Genomic DNA, 25,325 nt, shown 5'->3' on the forward strand with positions numbered 1-25,325 from the left:
GCCTGTTGTGACAGGACAAGGGGTAATGGTTTTAAACTAAAAGAGGGTTGATTTAGACTAGATATAAGGAAGAATTTTTTTACCCCACTAGGGTGGTGAAAAACTGGAACAGGTTGCCCAAAGAGGTGGTAGATGCTCCATCCCTGGAAATACTCAAGATCAGGTTGGACAGGGCTCTGAGCAACCTGATCTAGTTGAAGATGTCCCTGCTCATTGCAGATGGGTTGGAATAGATGAGCTTTAAAAGTCCCTTTCAACCCAAACCATTCTATGACTTTATGATGCCCAGAAACCCCCTAAATTTCTTAGCCAGTTAAGTGCTATTGCTTGGATCTGTCTCACCAAACATCTCCTCTCTAGCAGGCAGCAGAACATGTTAACAGCTATAGGTTGTTGCTTGCTACTTTAATTAAGCAATGAACAGTGTTCTTTAATCAAGTTTGTTACTATTTTCCTTTCCAGTGCTGTAATATTCAATGAAATGCTAACCAGGTGCCAAACTACATCCAACTGTTGCATACCACCTTTGCACGGAGATCTACTCTAGTACCCTCTTTGGCGGAGGAAAGTTCATTCTGTCTTGGTCACTGAACACCGTGGTTTTCCTCCTCTTTCTTGTTATTATGCTTCAGTGGTGTTTGGGCCAGAGGGGTCTGACTGTGTAGCATTGGAGATGTGCTCCAGAATTGCTCATGGGAGCAGAAGGTGCTGTTGAGGCTGCCGGCTCGAAGACCCATTAGCCACAAGGGGGAGGCAGCAACCAGTGATACGAAGCACCAACCTCCGTACTTGAGGATTTCATTGTGATTGTGTAAGTCAAGTTTAGAGAAATATAAACCACTCAGAATAGAGTGAAGAGGCATTTTTTTCAGCAGCTGGACAGCTCGGGCTGGTATCAGCACAGAGGGCTGTTGGGGTGCATGACTGTGAATGGCCACCACTACAGGTGTCACAATCCCTCAGCTCTCTTCAAACTCTTCTAATCCGCAGACTCCTTGTTTCCAGAGGCACCATTTACTTTCAGTTGTTTCGTGGTTGCCCTGAGTATCATACACAACAACTAGCATTTTCAGGGCTATTTTACCAGTAATGTTTCATCTTTTGACTTTCTCCAATGGCTAACCATAATCTTTCTGTAATTAGTCTTTTTGCACAACTCCTTCCACAGTAATGTCTCACATGATGGTACCTTGAGGATAGCGATATATGCTATTACTGTGCTTGTCCACTTGGAATAAAGCTTGCCACACAGGTGACTTGTCAGCCACCACCTTTAGTGCTGTTACCCAGTATTCTATCACATGTGCAGGCTGGGAGGTGAGATCATTTTTTAACAGCCCTTCTGATGTTAAAGTCCAGGTTGTCCCCTTAACATCTGCATGGTTCACCACATTTGTAATTCTTGATACCTGGTACGTTTTCACAGTTGTCAGCACTCTGTAAAGGTTTTGACAGAGCTTTTCTGATGTTAGAAAACTAAGAAGCAAGTTTCAATATTCAGGTTTAGATGTCTCTATCCAGAGGTATATTTTCAACCCAGGGTATTTTTCAGAGTCTCCTGGAGCAATTGTGTTTGATTTATATTGAACATTTGCCAGTGGCTGCAGTCACTAATTGTATAAGAGTCATGGATGGGGTTGATGAAAAAGTCATGATATTTATTTCTCCTGGGTTTTTAGGTCAGTGCAAATACAAGAAGGTTGCTGTGAGGGAGACAGTGTTTTGCATTCTCTCCCATGTGTTGCTTGGCAAAACCAAGTCATCAACAAAGGCCAAGGAGGTAATCTGGTTTTACTCTGGAGGAATCCATAGCCATGTTTTTCTAGGCTGCAGAATAATGGATTGATTTGGTGACATTGGATCCCCTTGTTTGACAGTGGCCTTGATGGTAATTGGCTTAGCATGATCCTTTGGCATGGTAGTGACACTTACAGATCAAGTTTCATCTGACCACATGTTCAGAAAGTTCTCTTTACTTCAGGACCAAAAGATATGCTCATGGGTCACTGAGTAGGAGGCCTTGGCCATTTCTGTGAATACTCCCCACAAGGCTTATGGTTTTTTGGTAGCATATTGAATGATAACTTGGAGTGACTGTACGCTCTCAGAGAACCCAGGTTCAGATATAAGGCCTCTGTTACCCACTGACCCTTAATAGGCTGAGCTTTTGTTACCCTGGTTGTCAAAATCCATGTAAAAAGTATTAAGATGCTTGATCAGTATCAATATTGTTCTGTGTTCTTTGATACTACCCAGTACACATGTAAAGTCAAAGTTCTGCTAATACCAGTCCTTAGGGGGTCTGTCTGTACAAGGCCTTTTAAACTTACTTGGTCTAGGTCAGGTGCTGCGGTTTTACTTTTCTTTGATCTTATTCAAAATGTTTGTAGGTGTTATCAGCTTAAAAGGTCAATTTGTCCACTTTCCAAGATTTTGAAACTCCTCCCCTGTTGAGAAATGGTTTCTCACTCTTACACTTAAACCTTACTGACTGAACATACTGCTGTGCACATTCACAGAGAGAACATCTACTGTTTTTAACGAGACACTTTGCATAGGGTAATGCTCACAGGGGGAATTGGATCTTTTGACCAAGACAACAATTGCTGATGTTGCAAACATTCATCAATGGTGTCTTCGGCTAGATGGGCTGAGACTCCCCAGACTGCTCTGGTGAATTCTGTGTGATCATTACAGCATATGCATGATCAGTTCTTGTTGATTATCTTAAGGTATGTAAGGTATGTAAGAAACACAGTTATGAATAAAAGTTAGCCTTACATGCCTATCTTTTCATAAGCACGAACGATTTGCACTGGCTATATAAAATTATGCATGCTTTGGTCAATTCCTGAATTGACAACAGGAGCTGCTTGGGGAAATCCCTGGCTGTGTGCTGGATCTTTCAACCCAAGTCATTAAGCAATATATCTTAACAGACAGATTCCATCCATCAGCTTACAGAGCAGAGTTCCTGCCTATCAGCAGGAGCTCCCTGGGGAAAACCCTGCATGTCCCCAGCTGCTGGGAAAGAACCTGCAGCAATCAGTTGATTGCTTTGTTGTGAAGTGGCCATTGATTTCCCCATTGCCAAACTATACTGAATTCCAGTGAGTTACTTCTTAGCAGATCCATCTGTTGTCTAAGCTATGCAGTGATTAGCTGGAAAGCTCCTGGATCAGGCAGTCAGTTAATGACCAAGTGCCCTTTGCATGCAGACCAGCAAAGCCTTCATATCCAGCTGCACCAAAACTGCAAACATAAACTTGACTTTCATCCCTGTATCACAGCAATAACTCAAATTCCTTTGATTTTACCACAATACCTGAACTGCTGACCAGTTTCTGCCTTGTATCACTCACTGTTTTCTCCATACACAAGTGCTCAAAAGTATGCTCTATAGAGCCAGGAGGTGGCAAAGGATCGTGTCAAATACAAATACATTGAGGATCTTATGTGATGGGAACAAGGATTTACAGTGTCTGAACACTGCCCTAGAGCAGCTAGGTTTTAGTTTTTCATAGGGAGAACGAAGAGGAGGGAAATAAAAAGAGCTGACATGCAGAATGAGACCATCTGAGGGATTCTGGAGGAAGGCAGAATATTCTACACCACATTCTATCTGTAAGGATGAACCCAGTCTTTCAGAGGGGCGATCATCTTTAAACCCACATTTTTAGTTAATGCTGTTGCACTTATCTGTGTGATGATAGTGTTCTTTCCTAAGAAACACATTCTCTTCTCAGCCCCAAGACCAATACTTTTTACATGCCAATTAAAAAAATGTATAATTTGTCAAACCTAAAATGGTGTAATTAGCTTGGAAAGTTGCAATAGAGTAGTAAATTCCATTCCTCCCACCCACCTTGTCCAAGCTGAAAAACAGTGCAGAAAACATAAGGGTTTTTATTAATTGTTACTGTTTGTTTAACAAGTGAGCAACAATTTTCATAACAAAAAAAAATTCATTACATATTTTGAAATTATTCTTGCATACTATATATTTATGGGCAGTTCCAAACAATTAACCAATCCAGAATAACAGTGCTGAGCAAGATAAAACTTAAATTAGCATTTTCAACATAAAAAGCTACAAAGTGTGAATGTTTCAAAAATACATCACACACACACAAACATGGGTTTGGGTAGAAACTAACAGGACCATTGCTTCTTAACCAGTTACACACTTTTAAAAAGCCTCCTGAAGTAACTCTTCAGTCTTTATACAGTGATCTTCAAAGTCCATGAACAATAGTTCAGTGATTAGTTGAACGAATAACTGACACTTCTAAAAAAGAGAAAGTGAGTAACACTTACTCTATTGCATCCAACCCCGTACAATTGAGTGTATGATGCTTCAACATATATATTTATACTGAAAAAACAATATTTTACCCTCTTGATTACAATTTTAAACATTTTCAGTGATACCAGTGACAAACTACAAAAAAGTGGAAAAGCGTAAAATCTTTGCTCTTTTAATACTAAGAGGTACAAATTCAAGGCATGAATCTCAAATACATTGGCATCGATTCCCTGTCTGACATTTGTCAGCTGAGTGGCTGAACTGCCTGCAACGATGTGTGAAACGCGCCATAGCTGGATGGTCACTTTCCACATTCAGAAGGAATTACACATGGGGTAAGTTATTCAAACTGATTTGTTCTACTCGGCAATTAAGGTGTGTGCATAAGGCCAGGGGCACCAGCTTGGCTCAGGCAGTCACACGTGAGTAGTAACTCAATTGTGTTCTCATCTCTCAACCCACACACACTTCGCATCCAGACAAACTGTGGCCTTTCTGGTGTTTGTGATGATCTCTTTTTTTTCCTCCAAGTTTGTTTTGTCTACTACAACTTTATTAAAAGAAATTAGTACATAAAATACTAACAGATCAACACAACAGTATAATTAGTACCAACACTGTGAGCAAAATCACAACTGCAAAACCGAGTAGTTGGGGAGCGTCTTTTTTGTTAAGGAATCTCGTTTCATGTTAGGTATTTTTACCGAGTAACTGGATTAGCTTGCACACACTATTTCAAAAGATTTATCTGCTGTCTTCTGTGCCCAGACTGAAATGAAACCAGGAGAAAACAGTAAGAGAAAAAAACCCACATCTATAAGAGTTCTGTTAAACTTGGATGGGCATTCACACAGCTGGATTGCTTCCAAGACATGGTTCTAGATGATTGCCTAGAGCAAACCTGTTTACCAAGTCTAGCCCTCAGGAAATAATGAACTGCTAATTAAAGAGCTGACAACCTACCAACACTAATCAAAGTCAAGTAACAGAGAAGACCGGATATTATATACAGAAGGGTAAACATTGCCCCTCTGAGGTCTAAGGCTGGATTAAAAAGGAGGAAGAAAAAAGTTATCCAACATACATGGCACTGTTGAAAAAAAAATTGGTTCCTACTGCTAAAAGGAGCCAAAGTATATTCAAAGTTTCAAGAGATTTCAGGCAATGGGGTTTTTACTTGTTGATGCTGTTTTTTTAAATCTAGAGGTGATTATTTTCCTATATTATTTTGCTTTATCTATAATTTTATTTTTACGGTGTCTATTTTGTTTTTACTAATAAAATTAAAAAGTCTCCCCTCTTAAAAGTTGGTAAAGCTTGTCTATCTGTAGGCTTTCGTGGTCAGCTGTACACGAAGTGATGAACCGTAAGGTCAGAATTTAAGGGCTATGGGGAAGTGAAATTCAGTTCTGGGATAACGGAGACAGTCGGAGAGGGAGATTGTGGCTACCAGTGCAGGCTATTTTTAAGTTTCTATCTGCATATAACAAACAGGGCCTGTCCAAGGAACAAAGCCAGGTGCAACAGCTGTAATTCAAGGAGGTTCCTGCAAGCTAACCAGGTAGCAGCCACTGCCCTGAGAGGCAGAAGCAGCAGCATGGTGACATCATTCCTCATGGAGGCACATTGTTGGGTTACAACTAAAACTCTGACTGAGAAAAAAAATACAAGTATTCTTAACTTATCTTGAATATGATGAGAATGTAACTTCCAAGTTTATGCACTCTAGTACTCAGGAATGGATCCCAAGGCCCAAGGAGACTTACATCAGTCTGTTTCTTCATGTGTTATTTTAATTAGCATCTTCTACGTGTTTCATTCGTAAAGTACTATTTGTATATCAAGCTGGAAGACACTGCAAGACTGATGAATTTGAAACAGGATCATGCTATTCCCCCCCTCAGAATACTAATACATACATTTATACGCACACACATTCACACATGCACGTACTTCTATGAATGTACGTACAGACACGCAGGATTTGTATCAAGGAGCTTACTCAAACATTGTCCCTTCCAAACATCTGCCTCAAAATCAGTCTTGCTTAAACAAACTTTGAAAAATGGTAATAATGATGATAATAAGAAGATAGTCTTAAGATACCTCGTAAAATGTCAGGGATAAAGAGCACAATGTGCTACCGCACTTGGGGGAGACAAACCACACTTCTCTGTTGATGGAGTGTGACCATCAATCAGGTAAATCCCTCTAAACTGAGTTCTATTTCGCTGCTTCTGATACCTGTGGAAGCTGGCCTATCTCTACACTACACTGCAGTCTGCAATACAAACACAATCACAGAGTTTAAGAGCATGCACAGCTCGCCGGAGCGTCTGCTGTTAGTGAAAGGAAAGGCACCAGCACCGCACATCCCATGCAAATACAAGCGCAGTGAGGAGGGGAGATGGCAACACAGTAGAAGAGTTGTTTAACAGCTTCGGACTACAACCGCGATTGTCCCTACTTATGCACGGTGGATCACGCAGGATCCCATTACTTCCCCTACTTAGCGTTTTCCTAACATGGCCTTTTCTACCCTCTTGAACTTCTGCAGTTCAACAGCTAGTTCCCAGTTTCTCAGATACAGCCACATAAGCTTTCCATTTTGACTCTTGTTTCTGTTCAGCATATTGCCACAGTAGTTATCGTATTTGAAAATATCTTTTAAGCCACTTTCCACATGTAAAGCCAGAGCAACAGGATCAGTTGCTGCTTTAACTAGCAGATTTTTCTCTATTTCTAGTCTCTGACTTCTGGGTACAACAAGACTGCAGTAGATGTCCTGCCTTTCTTTAAGTCCCTCTTCAAATTCTTTCAGTAAAATACTGGCTCTCTTTTGCCACTCTTCTTCCTTTGCCAGGCAACTCTGGTACAAGGTACCTTCTGCTCCTGAGTGCAAGAGGACTTGTTTTTCTCGCTCCAACTTCTCCTGCTCCTGTTCTAGGAACCTCCTTTCTTCTACTAGTTTGCGGCTCTGGGACACGAGGGCTTCACGGTAACTCAGGGTTCTGTTGCGTTCCTTTTCCAGCTCCACCTCCAAGTGAGCAAGAGCGCGACGGTTCTCCGTGATTATATCCCGGTATTTGCCTTCCAGGTCTTTTTGTAAAGATGAGTGCTTTTTATGGTACTCTTGTTTTTCTCTTTCTATTTCTTTTTGACATTCTCTGGTCCAGATCCAACCTACCATATATAAATGAGACTTCAGACACGAGTATAACATAAAACAACAATGAGTGTGATTAACTAGCTATGCCTCCAGGGAAGCTACTAAGTGGTAAGTAACTCTCTCTCCTGCCCTCCCCAGTGATACTTACTTCTATTTACAAGTCCCCACAAAGTGTACTTCTGTGGTCCCTCTTTCACAGTAAGTCACTTTAAGTGATCTTGTTTTCCCCGAAGTAAAATATTCCCTATTCTTTTATTGCTAACACTTGCACTACTTGGATTAAAGAAGGAAAAAAAAAGTCATGCAGAAACAAACTGGAGGTTTCCAATTCAGGTACCACACTGAGAACTTTTCAGGTCCAGTATAAAAATATGCATCAGCATCTTCCTGGGTTGCTACCCTGGGGCTCTCCAGCACATCCTGTGTCCACTCCTCCGAGAGAACTTTATAAATTATTTATAAACCTTATTAAACATAGATTCCATTCCACCTAGGAGAAATGGCCACTGCCTTAGCGTTACGAGCAGTGCTGGTTGTTTACAAACAAGAAGACCTGAGGAAATCCACAAATAGGGCACGGCTTTATCCCTGGGCTGCTGCAGAGACCCGCCCGGGGCTGGGGGCGAGACCCCGGTCGGCGCTACTTACGGAAGGCGGCCAAGCCCAGCATGGGGACCAGCAGGGCGTAGTTCCATCTGCTCCCGTCATCACCGGGATCGCGCCGATTGGGCTGGATGTTCCAGTGGGGAGGGTCGTTTAAGTTATTCATGAAGGCACCTGAGGCGTAGAAAGGGGAGACACGGCCTCAGCAGCGGAGGGGTCGCTCCCACCGCCACCATTCCCTCCCGCTGCGGGGCTGGGAAAGCTGCCCGAGCCCCTCGGACGGCGGCCACGACACTTAGGAGCTTGGCCGAGCTCCGAGCGGCCAACCCGGCCCGGCCCGCCCCGCGGAGGCATCCCAGGCCCGTCCCCATATCCATATCGTATCCCTATCCCCATTCCCAACCCTATCCCCCTCCAGCGCGACCCCCACGCACGAGCCCGGGAGCGCGCGGGCCCCCGGCGTTGCCACTCACCTGCCCCCTCCCGGGCCGGCCCATCAGCCGAGACAAAGCGGGGGGAGCCGAGGAGGGTGACATAACAGACGGACGCTACCCGCTGTCCGTCCCCGCCCCAAAGGGGCTCTTTTTATTCGATTAACACCGGCAGGGGAACACAGATGGTAGTGGCATCTAAACCCTACGAATTAACTGAATCTACCTTTTTTTGTTTGTTTGTTTGTTTGTTTGTTTTTTGTTTCATAGAGAAAATGCTTTACAGTTTTTTCCTCACCCTTTTGCCCAAACCTTGTGTTTACAAAGCGATCTTTCCCACAGCTTTAAAAAAAAAGATCATTGTGGCCTGTTCGTTAGGCAACACTATGTCAGGCACTGTCAAAGATAGGAGAGTCCGAATCCTACAGTGCTGGAGAACTACATTTTTTCAGTATTTCACCAAGGAGAAATAATGGCAGTAACACAATTCTAGGTTCGTGGTTTTTGTTTCGTTTTGGGGTTTGTGTTTTGTTTTGTTTTTTAAATTCTGCTGAAAGCAGGAGCTGTTTAGGAACCTTTCCTCACGGAAGAGACACACCCGCAAGCAGGTTTTAGCAAAGCAAACACTCAGCTGTCGGGTCGGATTCCTCAGGCAGCACCGAGCCCGTGACTTCGCCCCCCCGCCCCGCCGGCACGGTTGGTGTGTCCCGCCGAGCCCCGCGCATGCGCCCTGCCCGCTCGCTCTTGCCGTGGCCTCGGTGCGAGATGGCGGCGGCGGCGGCGGCGCGGGGGCTGGCGAAGCGCTGGCTGCGCCCGGCGGCGACTTCGCGGGCGGTGAGTGCTTCTGCTTATCTGTGCCCCCTGCCCGTGCCGCTGCCCAGCTCTGGCCCTGTCCTCCCGCCGCCGTCGGCGGCCCGATCCCGCTGTCTCCCCCGTGACCTTCACCCGTCCGGTGCCCCCGGCTCCCCCCGCCCTTCGCCAGGCTCGGTCTTTCCGGTGCCTGTTTTGAAGCGGCGCCGATCTTGCTGCTCGTGTCCTGGAGGCAGGCTCCTCCTGGAGGGAATACCAGGGAGTTAGGTGGCTGTGGGCATGGCCGGGCCGCGCCTCCCGAGCGCCGTAGCCTGAGGCCATGAGCGCAGTCCTGAGGGAATGAGGGAGGCTTCGGGAAAGGGATGTGCCGGGGACGGGCCCTGGAGGGGCCTGGCAAGTGCAGCCCCAGCACCGGGGTAAAAAGGTCGCCGCAGGCTCCTTCTGTATCAGGAACAGTGTGGCCGGCAGGAGCAGGGAAGTGATTCTTCTCTTGTGCTCAGCGCTGGTGAGGCCACAGCTGGAGTGCTGTGTCCAGTTCTGGGCCCCTCAGTTCAGGTGTATGATCCCTCATATTGAGGTGCTGGAGTAGGTCCAGAGAAGGGCAACGAAGTTGGTGAAGGGCCTGGAGCTCAAGTCTGGTGAGGATTGGCTGAGGGAGCTGGCTGTTTAGCCTGGAGAAAAGGAAACTCAGGAGTGACGTTATCACTCTCTACAACCACCTGTAAGGAGATTGTGGCCAGGTGGGGCTTGGCCTCTTCTCCCAGGTAACCAGCGATAGGATGAGAGGGCGTACTGCACCAGATGAGGTTTAGGTTGGGCATTAGGAAGAATTTCTTCTCGGAAAGGGTGGTCAAACATTGGATTGGGCTGCCCAGGGAGGTGGTAGAGTCACCCCCCCGGGAGGTGTTTAAGAAAAGACTGGATGTGGCACTTGGTGTTATGGTCTTGTTCACTGTGATGGTCCAGTTCAGTCGTAGGTTGGACTTGATGGTCTTAGAAGTCTTTTCCAACCTAACAGATTCTGTGATTCTGGACCTGCATAGGAAGCCAGCGTATCAAGCATGTGGCTTGAAACTGGTTGGTGATTATGCCGGAAAGGGCTGCTGAGGCATCTGGTAGGTTTGTGCTAGCTGGGCTGTAAGCTGCAAATCCTGAAGGAAGGCTTTTTTTTCTCCATGGTGAAGTGGGAGTTTACAGTTTCTTTGCTCTATTCTCACTCTGTATCCATAATGAACTTGGGGTTACAAAAGGTAAGTGTGTGGGAAAAGGACCCTGTAAACACAACTGTTTGAACCTTTGATTTCATAAGGGCCACAATCTTCCCAGTATCATAACAGTTTAGGATTACTGTGATCAATGTTTCCTTCAGGTTTATTCCAACATCTTTTTCTGCTTTGTGGACTCTTGTTCAGACTCATTCTAACAAAACTCAGTGGCAAGAGAAATTCTTATGTATAATTCTAACAAAACAAGTGTATGTGGATGGGAATAGCAGTTCTGAAAATGTTTTGCAGAAGCTTAGATGGGAAAAGAAAAGCAATCTGCTAGAAAGTTGCATATTTTGTGGGGTTTTTTAATAATATAGTTCCAGAGTCCACTGATGCAAAATGTATTTGATAACTGTTGGTAGTGACTTCAGGAAATAATAAAGGTTTTTAGAAAGTAAATCAATTGCAAGGTATTGTGCCAGAATTCTGACTGGAGATTGCAGTAGGCTGTTTAGTCTGAGGGGAGGAAAAAAAAGGTTCAATTTCTTTTGAGGCTTTAGAGCATAACCTGTTATATTTTTTTCCCTTCAGTCATTTACGCTTTCTGTAAACAATACCAAGTATGTGCAGACCTCTTTTTGTGTGCTGTCTTCACATACAGTTAAGATTTTCTTTGAATCACTTAGTCCAATAACCGAATATATTGTTGTGCACATGCAAGAAATAATTTATTGCAGTAAAAAGAGCTGTACTGTTGCTGGAATAATGTTTTGGGAACGGGCAGTAGTGTCTGCTACAGAATGCGTGGCTGCTGCATTTCAGATGTGTGGTGTAGAGTTCTGTGAGTCTCACAGGGTGCACCTGTGAAGGTGGTTTTGCTGCAAAGAGGAGACCCCATTTCTGCTTGAGCAGTGACTCGGGAAAGTTGGTTTGCAGGTACATTGTGTCTGATGCTTAGATTTCATCTGGCTGTCAGTGGACTAGCTGATCTGTTTCCGCATGTGAATGAAGAATATGAATGAAGAAGATTGATACAGAGGTTAAGGTGGTCATGGAATTGCCCCAAGGCATGGTAATACAGCAATGTTAAGATTGCTCTTACTCTAAGATGACTGTAAAAACCAGAAGTGAATGTTAGCAAGTCTGAGTACACAGACTTGTATAACTTGCTGTTATGCAAGAAGATAATTTGAGGAAACTGTTATCAGAAATGACAAAACTAAGTTGTGTTCTGTAGTTCACTTCAGAGCTGAGGAAAGAGGTGGACATTTGCAATGGATGAGGAGGGAAGAGCTCCTTGTTAGCGTATTGTAGAATGATGGAACGATGAATGTAACAGTTGCTGGAAAAGACAGACATCACTCCAGTGATATCTGCATTTTAGGATACATTTCAAATAGGGAAGTGCTGATGTCACTGGGCAGGTAACTAGTATGGCTTTGTGATTCTCTTCTCAGCAGTCCTACATGTTGAGTTAGGTGTATTTTTTGGGCTGCGTAAAGAAGGAACACCAGGTTCCAATACGTTGGAGAGGAGGAGACTAAAATTCTGATTGTTATAATCTATCGAAGCAAAGACTGAGTACTGAGTAGGTGTCGGTGCTTTTTGTATGGTTTGGTTTTGAACATGTCAGGGGAGAGGGAATGACATTGCAGGAGGGTAAAACTCGTGTTCCTGTGCTTCATTTAAGTATTAATAAATGTTTCTAAATGGGTCACTAATTTAATAAAAGCATGAGAAAAGAGAAATGTCTCTGAGTTTTGAAGAAATGCTCAGCTGGAACAGCATTCCCTACAACCTATTTTTTTCAGACTTCATTACTCTGACTACCTGAAATAATTTAAATTATGATGATTGCTCGATATGAGAGGTATTTTCCATTTCTTCCCGTGGTTCCTATAGTGCTGTCTTCATCTTTGCTTAATTATGAAAAAAGATGGAAGAATACTACAGCATTATTTACAAACATATTCTTCTGTTGGTGCTGCCTCAGATAAGTCTGAGAGACTGGTCACTGTTAGTGAAGTACATAATGGATAGTCTGTGACATCTTGTTAATTACAGGGTGTTCTCTCATCCAGTCAAAACCTAATACTTTCCTGCTTTTTATTCTCAGTGTGATCATGGAAAGCCAGAACTTCATTGCATGTAGCTCTAAAATGTATTGATGCAATAGTCTTGTGTGCATGGTATCAGTGGTTAAGTGAAGATTTGTTATAAACACAGGGTAGCTGAGAATGCCCAGAGTCTTCCCTGTGGAAACACTTGTTCTATAATGGTTGTCTTGGCTTCTTTCCGCAGTGGCCAGCGGCATGCCAGACTCCTGCACGCAACTTGCACTTCACGGTCTATGGGAAGAAAAATGCTTCTACGAAGGTTTCTGATTCGGTATGTTTGTACTTTTTATATCGTAACAGATTAAATAATACACTTAATGCTTAAGAGCATGTAGCGGCCAGGTACTTGGCTTCCAGTGGAGTGTTGTGTTCCAGTACGTAGTGACACTGAGGTGCTGAAATGCATGGCTTTTTTTAATGATAGTTTTTACCCAAGAGCATGTAACAGATACAGCAATTGCTGCAAGAGCCTATGAAGATCAGTAAACTTACATGGCTTGTGTTTCTATGAAAGTTGTTTGATCTAGCTCGAACTATTTGTGATTATAACAAACTGATTTATTTTTCCAGATTTCTACACAATACCCAGTAGTGGACCATGAGTTCGATGCAGTTGTTGTGGGTGCGGGAGGAGCAGGTCTGCGGGCTGCCTTTGGTTTATCAGAAGCTGGATTTAATACAGCCTGTGTTACCAAGCTGTTTCCCACCCGCTCTCATACAGTTGCTGCACAGGTGAGAAATGAGGTAGAACAAATGTTTAAAAAATGCCTGCTGTCAGAAAGTTGGTTTGGATATAGAATCATGGAACGGTTTGGGTAGGAAGGGACTTTAAAGGTTATCCAGTTCCAACACCCTTGCCATGGACAGGAGTGCCACGCACTAGATGAGGTTGCTCAGAGCCCCACCCAGTCTGTCCTTGAACACTTCCAGGGATGGGGCACTTGAACATCAAGGCCATGCTTCTTCTTATAAATATTGCATATTTAGTTGAAACTTTTTTGGGGGGCAGTTTATCGTAGAATCACAGAATCATTAAGGTTGGAAAAGACCTCTAAGATCACAGAGCCCAACCATTATCCGAACACTGCCACACTTTGCATTAAGTAGCAGGTACTTTTCATTGTCTTTCCAACCTAATGACATTGCAAGACACATTTTTTTATCTCTCTTCCAGTTGTTTTTATAATTTTTATTTCCTCACTTATGTATTCATTTCACCATACTGCCTCTTTTTTCTTCCCTTTTTCTAAACATTTTCAAAATGCAGTGCTGCTTCTGTGTAAGTTTGTAATTCATTGTGTTTCACAAAACAGCAAGATAAGCCACAGTGAAATTGAGAAATTTCGGGTTTTTCAAAACCACATGAAATCTGACTTTACTGTATTTCTTGTACACACTTGCATAAGTGGTGTGTGATTTTAAAAAATTTTTTAATAGAAATGAGATAAACCTTATTTCAGTAGTGTAATTCCAGGCAAATGGATTTTTATTTCCAGGGAGGGATCAATGCTGCTCTGGGAAACATGGAGGATGACAACTGGAGGTGGCATTTCTATGACACAGTGAAAGGGTCCGACTGGCTGGGTGACCAGGATGCCATTCACTACATGACTGAGCAAGCCCCAGCTGCGGTGATAGAGGTGAGACACACTGGATTTGATGTCAGCTGTAGTTGTTTATAACATAGGCTAGCTCCCAAGGAGATCTCCTTAAAATAACTGTTTGGATTGTTATGCGCAAGAGCTTCTGACGCTTCTGTTTGGGTTCAACAGCTGGAAAATTATGGCATGCCATTCAGCAGAACTGAAGAAGGAAAAATCTATCAGCGTGCATTTGGTGGACAAAGTCTTCAGTTTGGAAAAGGAGGACAGGCGCACAGATGCTGCTGTGTTGCAGACAGGACAGGACACTCACTCTTACATACTCTGTATGGCAGGGTAAGCAGTGGTGAAGTAAACTTGGTTTGGTTTTTTGCATTTACAGTTAATGATTTTTTTTTCTTATTTCCCCTAGAGTTTGAAACAAACAAACAAACAAACAAAAAAACCCTAAACCCCTGTAGCTGTTCACATATGAATGAGGAATCCAGGGGAATGGCTTATAACAGTTCTGGGTTTCCTTCCTTTCTGAGGCAATGTGGAAAGATATAGCCTAGTTGATGTTAATTTCTTGTGAGGAGTAAGCAGAAGCAGAATAAATAAAAAGATTGTAAATATAATGGCTTTCACAAAGACAATGGATGTTAATTAGCATACACTGTTAGCTTTGTGGTTTGAAGTAGATCTGCACTTTTAGGACTTCCGTGTCTGTTGATAGACCCAAAGAGAATTTATGTAAATTTTCCTCCCAAAACCTGTTTTTTTCAAAACATTTGAGACAGCAGCATTGAGGAACTCTGAAGAGAAGTACAAGACAGCATTGTGTTTCACTGTTACTCAAACGGGTAGCAGGGGGAGATGAGATGTAGCTGGATTAAGGCCCACTGTGCATTTCTGAGTTTGCTCTGTAGCAAGTAAGTGACTAGTGCTCCAGCATTTCTGCCTATTGATTCTACAGACCATAACTGAAGAAAGTTTTGGTTGTTTGAAAATCATAGTGAGCTGCTTCAAACCCAAAATTAAGTACTTGGTAGCTACTGTTTTTTATTTACTTGGCAACTAATTGCTCTCCAGGTTTGGACTGTGTATGCTGCTGCAATACAAATGCTCAGTGCTGCCAGACACTTCTCTGATCCTTGAGGGCATGAACAAATGTTTGACTTAGTGCCCGCTGCTTCTGCTGGTATAATAGGCTCCTGGAGATTTATTCCATTCCTCCTGGAGAGCTTAAGTACAACGTGCTTGTACATGTATCCAGCCCTGCAGCTGAGTAGCCTGTTGCCAAATGTAGAGGTGGAATAACAAGACCTGCTGACTAGCTATGGCTTTTCAGAATTAAGTGGTTTGGTAGTTACTTTTGTCTTTCTAAGCTAGAATAGATTAATTAGCAGTTTTTTATTGATATTTGAGTGCAAACAGTCTTCCTCGAGGGTTGGTGGAGGGTGTTTGCTGTATCAGGGCAGCCCACATGCATTGACAGTTTTGAAGAGAGGTTACTTGCATGCTCCATTTTTCCTAAAGTTTCCTTTTTAATTTCCCCCCAGTCCCTGCGATATGATACAAGCTACTTTGTTGAATATTTTGCCTTGGACCTGCTTATGGAGAATGGAGAATGTCGTGGTGTTATTGCCCTCTGCATAGAAGATGGCACCATACATCGTTTTAGGGCAAAGAACACAGTCATTGCCACTGGGTAATGTAATGTTTGTGGTGAGGGACAGAAACTTGGGAGTGTTACTGTTGGAAGTCTGTGTGTTTGTACATGTATTTGAATCCACGATGTGGAGGTGATATGTTATAGGTTCATTCCCTCCACCCCAAAAGCAATATAACTGAATTCAGTCATTCTCTCTGAAAGGAGGTATGTACTAATTTTGTGACCAAGTATAAATTTGGTATTAGGTCTAACTTTGAGTTCTAGAACACTGACATAAAGTAGAAATGTGTAAGAGTGGTATGTGTGATTCAGCTGGTCTTTGATTTTTAAAACATGCTGTTCAAAGCAGATATTGTTGCAATGCTACAAATGTGTGTGTATATCTGTAGACTCCCAAATTTCCTTTAGAAAACAGCTTTTGTCAAAATTCTGAAGAATCTATGACATTATTGTTACCATTGTAATTCTAGCTGATCTAGGATGAAATTGTCAGAATGTGAATATAACTTAACAATACTTAGTTGCAAAGTTTGTATATGTTTATTAGAGTGCTATATACATTAGTCTTTTGCTTCTTAGGCAACCAAGCTAAACATTTTTCTTTGACATATATGTTTATAAATATTTTATATACTGAAATAGATAGGAGACAGCCATATGTGATGTTGCTTTTTTAAGCCAAGGCAGTTTTCACACTTGTGCACTTTGAGGTACGTACAGTATGTACATTGATATTTCTTTTGAGAGTTTGTCCTGAAATTTGGCTTATTGGCAGTTCTCAATAACATTGGAGGCTAACCTAGTTTTCAGCATAAGAATTCATGTTTAATACCTAGAGAACTAAGTTTTTAAATGTAAGAATATAAAGTTAGGAGCCATATTGAGGATATAAAGCCCTGTTATATGCAATTCTTTATAAAACTGCGAGTAATATTTTGAATGAAGTTGAATGGTATCAGCCATTTTCAAATATGGTTGAGCATAACAGGGCAATACTGGTGTTATTTTCTTTTGGTTGAACTTAGTGCAGGAGAGGGCAAACCTTATGCATTTTTCTTATTAACCCTTTGCTCTGTTTCCACTGTTGAGCAAACATCATAGGTGAGTGATGTTTTAATTTTTCTTCCTGCTGATTCTGTTACCTTTTGTGTTCTGTAGTGGGTACGGCCGCACTTACTTCAGCTGTACATCTGCTCATACTAGTACGGGTGATGGCACTGCAATGGTCACACGAGCTGGGCTTCCTTGCCAGGACTTGGAATTTGTGCAGTTTCACCCTACAGGTACAGAATATGAAATAATACTCGAACAGCAGTTGCAAACTAGATTTCTTTTGTAGCTGATTATATGCTTCGTTTTAATGTGTGGGTTTTTTTTTTTTTAATTGTTTACTTAATTTTACAATCATAGGGATCCAGTGTTCATTTGACTTACTTAAGGTTTTCCCAGTTAATGAAGCTCCATTGTTTGTGTGATAATTCTGTTGCTTTTAAGATAATTATCAAGTGCATGAGTTGGTTTGTGGTTTTGTTTTCTGTTATGACCAGTGCTGAAGGCTAACGGTAGGTCTTCTTCCTCTAAAGGAAAACTGAGTAAGCTGTGATATTCCACACAATTTGAAGTCGTCCCGTACTGCTTTAGCACAAGAGAAGAGGAAACAAAAATAAGCAAATAATTGTAAAATTCTCCTTGCATATTGATGGGTGCAGATCGCTTCCAGTTTTAATATTTTAAATACTGTCGGTGTTCCAGATCAACTTTCTTACCCTTCAGGAAGAGTGTTTGAAAGGAACAGCACTTGGTTCTATGTAGTCCTGGGGGACAGCTCCTAGTGCTCTATGTAGGGTGGGATAAAATCTGCCCCTCTGACTTACTTGCATTATTATTAAGAAGATATTGTTTATTCAGTGTTTTTCATCCTGATTGCGAAGCTGTGTAGAAAATATCTCATGTGATGGTATTTTCTTTGTTGAACAGGTATCTATGGGGCTGGCTGCCTTATAACGGAAGGGTGTCGTGGAGAGGGAGGTATTCTGATTAACAGTCAAGGTGAAAGGTTCATGGAGAGATACGCACCTGTTGCTAAGGATCTGGCTTCCAGGGATGTAGTGTCTCGTTCTATGACCATAGAAATCCGTGAAGGAAGGTTAGTTGCAGACTCTTAACAAAGCTGCAGAATAAATACTTAACCATGCTAGACTGTATGTGGTGCAATAGTTCATTTGATAAGCACATGATGATTTGTGAGAGTGAGCTTTAATAAGTGTTAGCTGATCTCCCCATGTAAAGCTGAAATTTTTCTTGTTAATTCCTAGTGATACTGAAAGAGAACAGATGTTAGGAGTCTCCTGTTTGAATTTGGTGTGTTTAGAGACAATTGCTCTTAATGTATTTGCTCTTACTGCAAACAGGGAACATAATTTGGTGCTCTGTTCTCTTGACTAATTATCTTCAATTTGCACGTATTTCTGCAGAGATATAGTGGTTTAAAGTCTGTGAATTATTGTGAAAAGACAGCTGGGAGTTGGAAAATGGTCTTAATTCTGCCAAGTGCAAGAGTCTTATTAATATGCTAGATATTAATTTTTGTCAGATAACATTTGACAAAAAAAATTATTTATTTTCACAAGAGAAACAAACTGAATTAGAAATGTCACTAGTGTTTGTGAATTCCTGTTATGTATTCCAGTGTTGCCTTTTTTTTTTGGTAGGGGTTGTGGTCCTGAAAAAGACCATGTGTACTTGCAGTTGCACCACTTGCCACCACAGCAGCTAGCAACCCGTCTCCCTGGGATTTCGGAAACAGCTATGATATTTGCTGGAGTTGATGTCACTAAAGAGCCTATCCCTGTTCTGCCTACTGTGCATTATAATATGGGAGGCATTCCTACGAACTACAAAGGACAGGTAAGTAATATGCATCACTTTTGGGGTTGTTTTTTTTTTCCTCCTCCTCATCATAATAGGAAATTATTTTCCAAATATAAAAACATTAAGAATGCTTTTCATAAATGTAAGCATGACTAATACCTTTATTAATAGTAATATAATGATGATGTCAGAATACTTAAAAAACCCACAATCTGGTTTGTCCGTCTGGAGAGGCGGGAGTTCCAAGAAGCATCTAAAATGAAGTTACTGTCACATCTGACAATAATTCTGTTTTTCAAGTTGAGGATAGTATAGTTGAACAGTGATCAAACTGGGGCTCTATTGCAATCTGTAACTTGAGCTAATGTGTATTAATTCTCTGCAGTTCATGTGATCTGAACACTAAAGTAGATTCCTCCAATTGACACGAGCTATAGTTAGTGACATGTGATCATGTCAGCTAAATTCTTCTGTTCGTGTATTGTACTTTTTAAATTTTATTGTAAAATTTAACCTTAGAAATGTGTGCAGATCAGACTTCATTCCTGTGCATTTCCAACTTGCTGCAGAATTGTGGGGAAACAGCACCATGTACTTTTCATAAGCATGCATAAAGAAATCTTTGGTTTTAGTCCCATCTGTTGTATTACTACTTGCCCTTTAGAACTAAGGTGATTATGGGTTTAGAGTTGCGGAAAACTTAAAGGTTGCTGTGTTTCATCCTTACATGCACATGGCTTTTGCAAATAAGGATGTTTGCAATATCATAAATTGTTTGAAAAATGAGTATTAATTGTGTGTCTGAAATGACAGGTGATTACACATGTGAATGGCGAGGATAAAGTGGTACCTGGTTTATATGCTTGTGGCGAAGCAGCCTCTGCATCTGTCCATGGGGCAAACAGACTTGGAGCAAACTCACTTCTGGATCTGGTGGTCTTTGGTCGTGCTTGTGCCCTTACTATTGCAAATACATGCAAGCCTGGTAAGTCTCACTTTTTTTTAGAAACTTTTGCCTTTATGATTTCATTTCAGCCCAACAAAGAGTTGTTGCTACCTGAATCAAATTTAGAGTGATAGACATAGTCTCTATTTGTTAGAAAAGAAAGAAATCGATGTTTATGCTTTTTATAGGCACGTTCTTTGCTGTGAAAATATTTTGACATTAACATTGGCATTGTAAGTTGATCCTTTTAAAACTAGAATTGGGTCAGTGCTATTGGCAAAAACAGTTGGTTTTTTTCACAAATTAAAACAGTATACTAAATGTGAAAACTGACTTTTCTACATCCTATACCATCTTCTACATCAAAATGTAGTCTGTCTTACACTTGGCACTTTTGTGTAGTGGAATTTGCTGCCACCTTGCTGATTTATAAGAAGGACTCACATGCAAGTGGTAAGACATAGATACTAAACATCTCATTCCCTGGTGAGATTTAATATTCACTGCTGAATATTAAATATTTTTAAATAATCTGGTTCAGCAACAGTTACTGAGCTGAAAAAACAAACAACACCCCCAACCCCCAACAAAATACTGTTAGTGGCAGTTATATTGCCAGAGCAGCTGAATTCCAGCAGTAATCATTTGTTTTCTCATTGCTTAATGTCCAAAATAATAAGACTTGATTGTTTTTTCAGTCTGACTGCACGAGGTGCAGAGTGATGGTTCCTGATGGAATTGGCTTAGATCTTGTGGTATCTCTTGGTTGGCTTTGTGCCCACGTTTATTTGAATCCCTCTGTGGCTCCTTAGAGTTTGAAATTGTAGAAAGGGTTTTATTAGTCTGAATGCAAAGCTACACATGAAGTGAACTGTGCTGTTAAGATGCTGTGTTTGATTTGTTACCCAGTAACACGCAGGTTCCAATATTAGAGCTAAGAAGCAGAGCTCAAGTACCTGCCAAGCTTATAGACCTGTACTGGTCCCTTAACAGATCCAAGGGAAGGTGGGAGGTTTGGGAGTGAGGAGACAAGGAAAGTATAGGAAAAGGTGTTAAGGACCACAAGCTTATTCCATAGTTTAGAAGAATTTTCATCAAGTGCTGCTTCTAAGAAATGAACAGCAGAATTTAGCCAAAACTATAAAATGTCTATGGATTGTCATAGTAAAGAATGGGATTCATATGTTCCTCTGAGAACTTTATGTGTATGGGTACTATTGGTGGGAGTTCAGGAAAGTTACAGTTAATGTGTACCTCAGAGGAAGCAAACAGATCGTGTTTTAGTCAAATCTTTCAGTAGTTGTTAGTCTATGAAACTGCCAGAAAGCAAAACCAAGCCAAACTACTAAACTTACTGAAACTTTCTTATTAGGAGAGCCAGTTCCCCCCATTAAACCAAACGCTGGTGAAGAGTCAGTTGCTAATCTTGACAAATTAAGGTTTGCTAACGGAAGCATAAGAACTTCAGAACTGCGACTTAGCATGCAGAAGGTAAGTCTGGTGGAGCTCTCAGCTACAGGGTGGGAGAAGCTGCAAGCAACAGTGGGGTTCGGCCACTTTGCAAAGTGCCCTTCAGGATTTGCTTTGCAGAAGTAAAAAGTGGGTGTTAATACTGTCTGTGTGCAGCAAAGCTTGTATGTCTTCTGTTCATTTCTTTTTTCCCTTCATGGTCATTCCTCTTGTGTGGTTTACTTACTGTATAATAGAGTGGGGTTTCATTTGTTTGTGGTGAACAGAAGAATGTGGCATTTTTTAGGCTGAAGACAAGTTTGAAGTCAAACCAGCTCTGTAGCAAGCTCTGTTGGAGCTAAGGAAGTTACATGGGTTCATAAGCAGCATATCAAACTGATTTTGTTTTACTGTGTTGCAGGCAATGCAAAATCATGCTGCCGTATTTCGTACTGGTTCTGTACTCCAAGAAGGCTGTGAAAAACTTAGCCAAATTTATGGTGATCTGGCTCATCTAAAGACTTTTGACAGAGGTAATTTGATAGCAAAGAATACACCTTGGCCAGAGTACTCTCTGGGAAAAGTGTTGGTGTTTGGGGTTTTTTTTTCTGTAAACTTTATGTATTTCTTGAAATTTTGGCTGAAGACTTTGACCACTTTGAAACTTTCAAAATATTTTGTAGAGCCCTACTTACTAAACATGGTAATCAGTAAAGTACTTGATCTTACTGGTCGTTTTCTGGTTGCATAATCTTTGAAAGAAGCAGAGACTGAAATTGGATTTAACTGTGTGAGGTACAAACTGCTCTTCTCTCAGAATACGAGGTGAAGTTGTTCTGATATTAAGAGGAATGATGAACTTCATTAGTATTTTCTGAAAAGGCCAGGGAGTTGCAAGACTATTCATAGGGTTAACAGTTTTCATTCTTCATCTGAGCAGATCCCAGTGCATGCAGATACTGCTATGTCTTGCAGTGTATCTTAAGAGAACTTGGTTATTTAAGTACAACTGATGATGTACGTTTTGTTCACTTACATGTGTTTCTCTTTAGCTATTGCTGTTGGATGTGTTTTCTAACACTAAAACTAGAACTGGGTTTCTTGGACAGCTCTTGCTAAGCATCAAGTAAAGTGTTAACTTAGAATATAGGGATCAAAATGGACATATGTATGTGTAAGTGAACTCGTGTGCATCTTGAAGGACCCTGTGTAACTCGCAGGATTTATTTTCCTCTCTCAGATGGTAGGAGGGAAGGGAAAGCCCTGTTGCATGGATCTATTCGGGATATACTTAAAGAGCTATCATCTAGTCAGATCTTAGGGGCTGAAATGAGGCATGGGGACTGAGTTGCAGGCAAGAATCTATGGCGTAATTTTGACTCAGTAGTACGTATGCAACAGGGACTGGTAGAACAGTAATTTTTCTAAGATTCATGATAACTAGAGTGTTGGAGTCATTCCTGAGCTTTGCAGGCAATGTGAGTAATTCAGTGGAGTAATTGTGGAGTACTGTGGCTGCAGTATATAGAGCTTTGGGTAGCTCAGTTTTTAAGTATCAGCAATAGGACAGAAGTAAATTGAGGAGTGACTTGTTTGTAGACCATTTTCCATAGTATTTTAAAAAATTTTTCTAGGTATTGTGTGGAACACTGACTTGGTGGAGACCCTCGAACTGCAAAACCTGATGCTTTGTGCTCTTCAAACCATTTATAGTGCCGAGGCTCGCAAAGAGTCCCGGGGTGCCCATGCCAGAGAGGATTATAAGGTATAAACGTTTTCTGTGACCCATGTGTAGGATTGAATTTCCTTGTTATGTATTACTTGAAATTTGTAATTTTTTTCTAAGTACAGCCTTCAGTGTTATGATTAGCGTAGTATTTGTTTGGGGTTCCATCTGTTCTGCTTTATCTGTTCTTATTTGTTGTATATAAAATGACCAATATATGCAACACTGGGCAGCAGTCTTGAGAAGAGTTGTTCAATGTGTGCATCTGAATGACTGGAGAGCTCAATAGCTCTCTATAGTGATATAGAGGACTCTATAGTAATATAGTAGGACTATAGTAATACATCATGAATGCATAAACAGGACATAAACTTGCATACACAGAATAATTGTCCTATGCAAGGGAAGTTATCTTAAAGCCCTTGTTAAGACTGAGGATTTAAAATTGGAAACGGGCAGTGTTAAGAAAGCTTGCTGTCTCCTCAGAGACATATTGTGTTACAGTTGTAATTGAAGTGCAACTAATTGTCTGGTTTTAAAGTGATCTGCAGATATAGCTTCTGGCCTAAACTAACCTGATTTTCTTCTTAGTTACGGGTAGATGAGTTTGATTATTCTAAGCCACTCCAAGGCCAACAGCGAAAGCCGTTTGAAGAGCACTGGAGAAAGCACACCCTTTCATATGTGGATATCCCGTCTGGGAAGGTACATGATGCTTGAGGCTCTTTTTTGCTGTCAACAGACAGCTGCTCTCATAGACAGCTTTTGAAATCATGATAATACTGTCACAAAACTTATTTTGTTGCTAAACAGTAGGCATACCTGGGAGAAGTTACTGTTGATCTTTGGGAAGTGACTTTACTATTTGAGCTGGGATTGTGTTTCCCGTTGTGTCAGGCTAGTTCAAAAGCTTTTCTCTTCTAATGGTGACAAAACCTGTTGTTGCTGTTTAGCATAATGGCCTTATGGTATTTCAAAGATAGAACTGCTTTGTGACCCTATAGAAGTCTTGGCCTTTAGGGTGTTTTTTTTGTATCTCATGCTCTAAATCCTCTTATTTCCTCTCCAGCCCGTTTCACCTTCCTTGAATCTAGTTTGGGGACAAGTGAGAACACTTTCACTTCCTGAATAGCTGCTGAGAATAGAAAGAAACACAGTTCTGTCTCTTAACTAATCCCACTGCATTCTTATCTCCACGGCTTTCCTAGATGAAAGAACTAGGAGCTAGCAGTCTTAGCCAAAAGTTTACTTTTTTTCAAAGGCCTTTTTAAAGTCAGTCTTCTGATACCGTTTCTGGTCAGGCTTTGCTTTTAAGGAATTTAGTCAGTGGTAACGTGATGGAACTTTTAAAGTTCCTTGTGGGTTACAAACTGTTCATTTTCTGTGGAAGGAAAATGACGGAGAAATTAGCTTAACATCCATGAAGTTGTTCTGTTATCTGTGTTATTTGGCCATTCCTGTTAGCTAGGCTGTCCTGTTTAGATGCGGGACGTTTGTTTTTCCTAAATTTGTCTGCTCCCTTTTACTTCAGGTTACCTTGAAATACAGGCCTGTGATCGACAGAACTTTGAACGAGGAAGACTGCCAGACTGTCCCACCTGCCATCCGCTCCTACTAGTAATGTGCATTGCCCTTGAAGCCCTTTCCCAGAGGGGGCCAGTGTACATAAGTATAGCACAAGCAAACAAAAACAATGTTGTCACTAGCAATGAATGGAAAATGCTGACTAAACATTTCTCCAGCTTGTATTCTGCTGTGGCTTACTGTACAATTATTAAAAATGGAATGCAGGACAGCTTATGTTCTTTCACCCATCTGTCAAAACTGACATGGACAACACAAAATGTGTCTAAATAAAGTCATTACAAGTCTTGTATTTGTATTTGTTTGAATATGCTGATATATATATATATATATATATATATATATAATTACAGTGCTTTTATCATGAATGTATCGTTGATTTCCATGCTTTAAGAACAAGAAAGGTGAGGCCTGGTGACAGCACAAACAGAAGCACAGGAAGTTCTGTCTGAAAATGAAGACAAACTTCTTTACATAGTGGGTGGCAGAGCATTGCAACAGGCTGCTCAGAGAGGTTGTGGAGTCTCCTTCTCTGGAGAAGTTAAAAGCCTGCCTGGATGTGATGCTTCAGGTGAACTTGCTTTAGCCCAGAGGTTGGACTAGATGGCCTCCACAGGGCCCTTCCATCCTTCCTGTGATTCTGTGAAATGCATCACAGTAGTTTTAGACACAATGGAGATAACTGAACTTTGTGATGTGGGGACTTAAGCATCATAATTTCTGATTATAAGTAACACTGAAGAAAAGGAGAATGATGGACTAGTAATTATAACTTTTTACTGTCATGTTTTTGTTTTATTGAATGAAATGAGACTTCTACTTACTTCCTCTATAATAGAATAATACGATA

General features: G+C 41.3%; 2 protein-coding genes and 1 long non-coding RNA gene across 5 annotated transcripts; 2 read left to right on the plus strand and 1 right to left on the minus strand.

Moving 5' to 3' along the window:
* LOC114060987 lies at positions 1–25,302 on the plus strand. The gene is made up of 3 exons (XR_003572016.1): positions 1–22; positions 5,468–5,475; positions 24,897–25,302. It is a non-coding gene; the product is annotated as an uncharacterized LOC114060987 (long non-coding RNA).
* Positions 6,082–9,101, minus strand: CCDC127 (coiled-coil domain containing 127). 3 transcript variants are annotated; one of them, XM_027890913.1, is made up of 3 exons: positions 9,095–9,101; positions 8,124–8,252; positions 6,082–7,489 (listed from the first exon to the last, which is right to left on the minus strand). In XM_027890913.1, exons 2-3 carry the CDS (start codon positions 8,242–8,244, stop codon positions 6,816–6,818), a joined length of 795 nt encoding a protein of 264 aa, XP_027746714.1. In that variant the 5' UTR covers positions 8,245–8,252; positions 9,095–9,101; the 3' UTR covers positions 6,082–6,815. The 3 variants fall into 3 exon arrangements, with proteins under 3 accessions (XP_027746714.1, XP_027746715.1, XP_027746713.1); XM_027890914.1 differs by lacking the exon at positions 9,095–9,101 and adding an exon at positions 8,513–8,547; XM_027890912.1 differs by lacking the exon at positions 9,095–9,101 and adding an exon at positions 8,503–8,521.
* On the plus strand, positions 9,275–24,773 carry SDHA (succinate dehydrogenase complex flavoprotein subunit A). The gene is made up of 15 exons (XM_027890909.1): positions 9,275–9,343; positions 12,829–12,915; positions 13,215–13,376; positions 14,141–14,284; positions 14,417–14,581; positions 15,787–15,935; positions 17,058–17,182; positions 17,877–18,045; positions 18,611–18,806; positions 19,584–19,755; positions 21,089–21,207; positions 21,587–21,698; positions 22,800–22,930; positions 23,483–23,596; positions 24,423–24,773. Exons 1-15 carry the CDS (start codon positions 9,275–9,277, stop codon positions 24,507–24,509), a joined length of 2,001 nt encoding a protein of 666 aa, XP_027746710.1. The 3' UTR covers positions 24,510–24,773.
* Positions 25,303–25,325: the final 23 nt, after the last annotated feature.

Source organism: Empidonax traillii, unplaced genomic scaffold (genome assembly GCF_003031625.1).
Source record: "Empidonax traillii isolate 1590-97213 ecotype Southwest subspecies unplaced genomic scaffold, ASM303162v1 scaffold303:size634589, whole genome shotgun sequence".
In the NCBI taxonomy this organism is placed as follows: domain Eukaryota; kingdom Metazoa; phylum Chordata; class Aves; order Passeriformes; family Tyrannidae; genus Empidonax; species Empidonax traillii.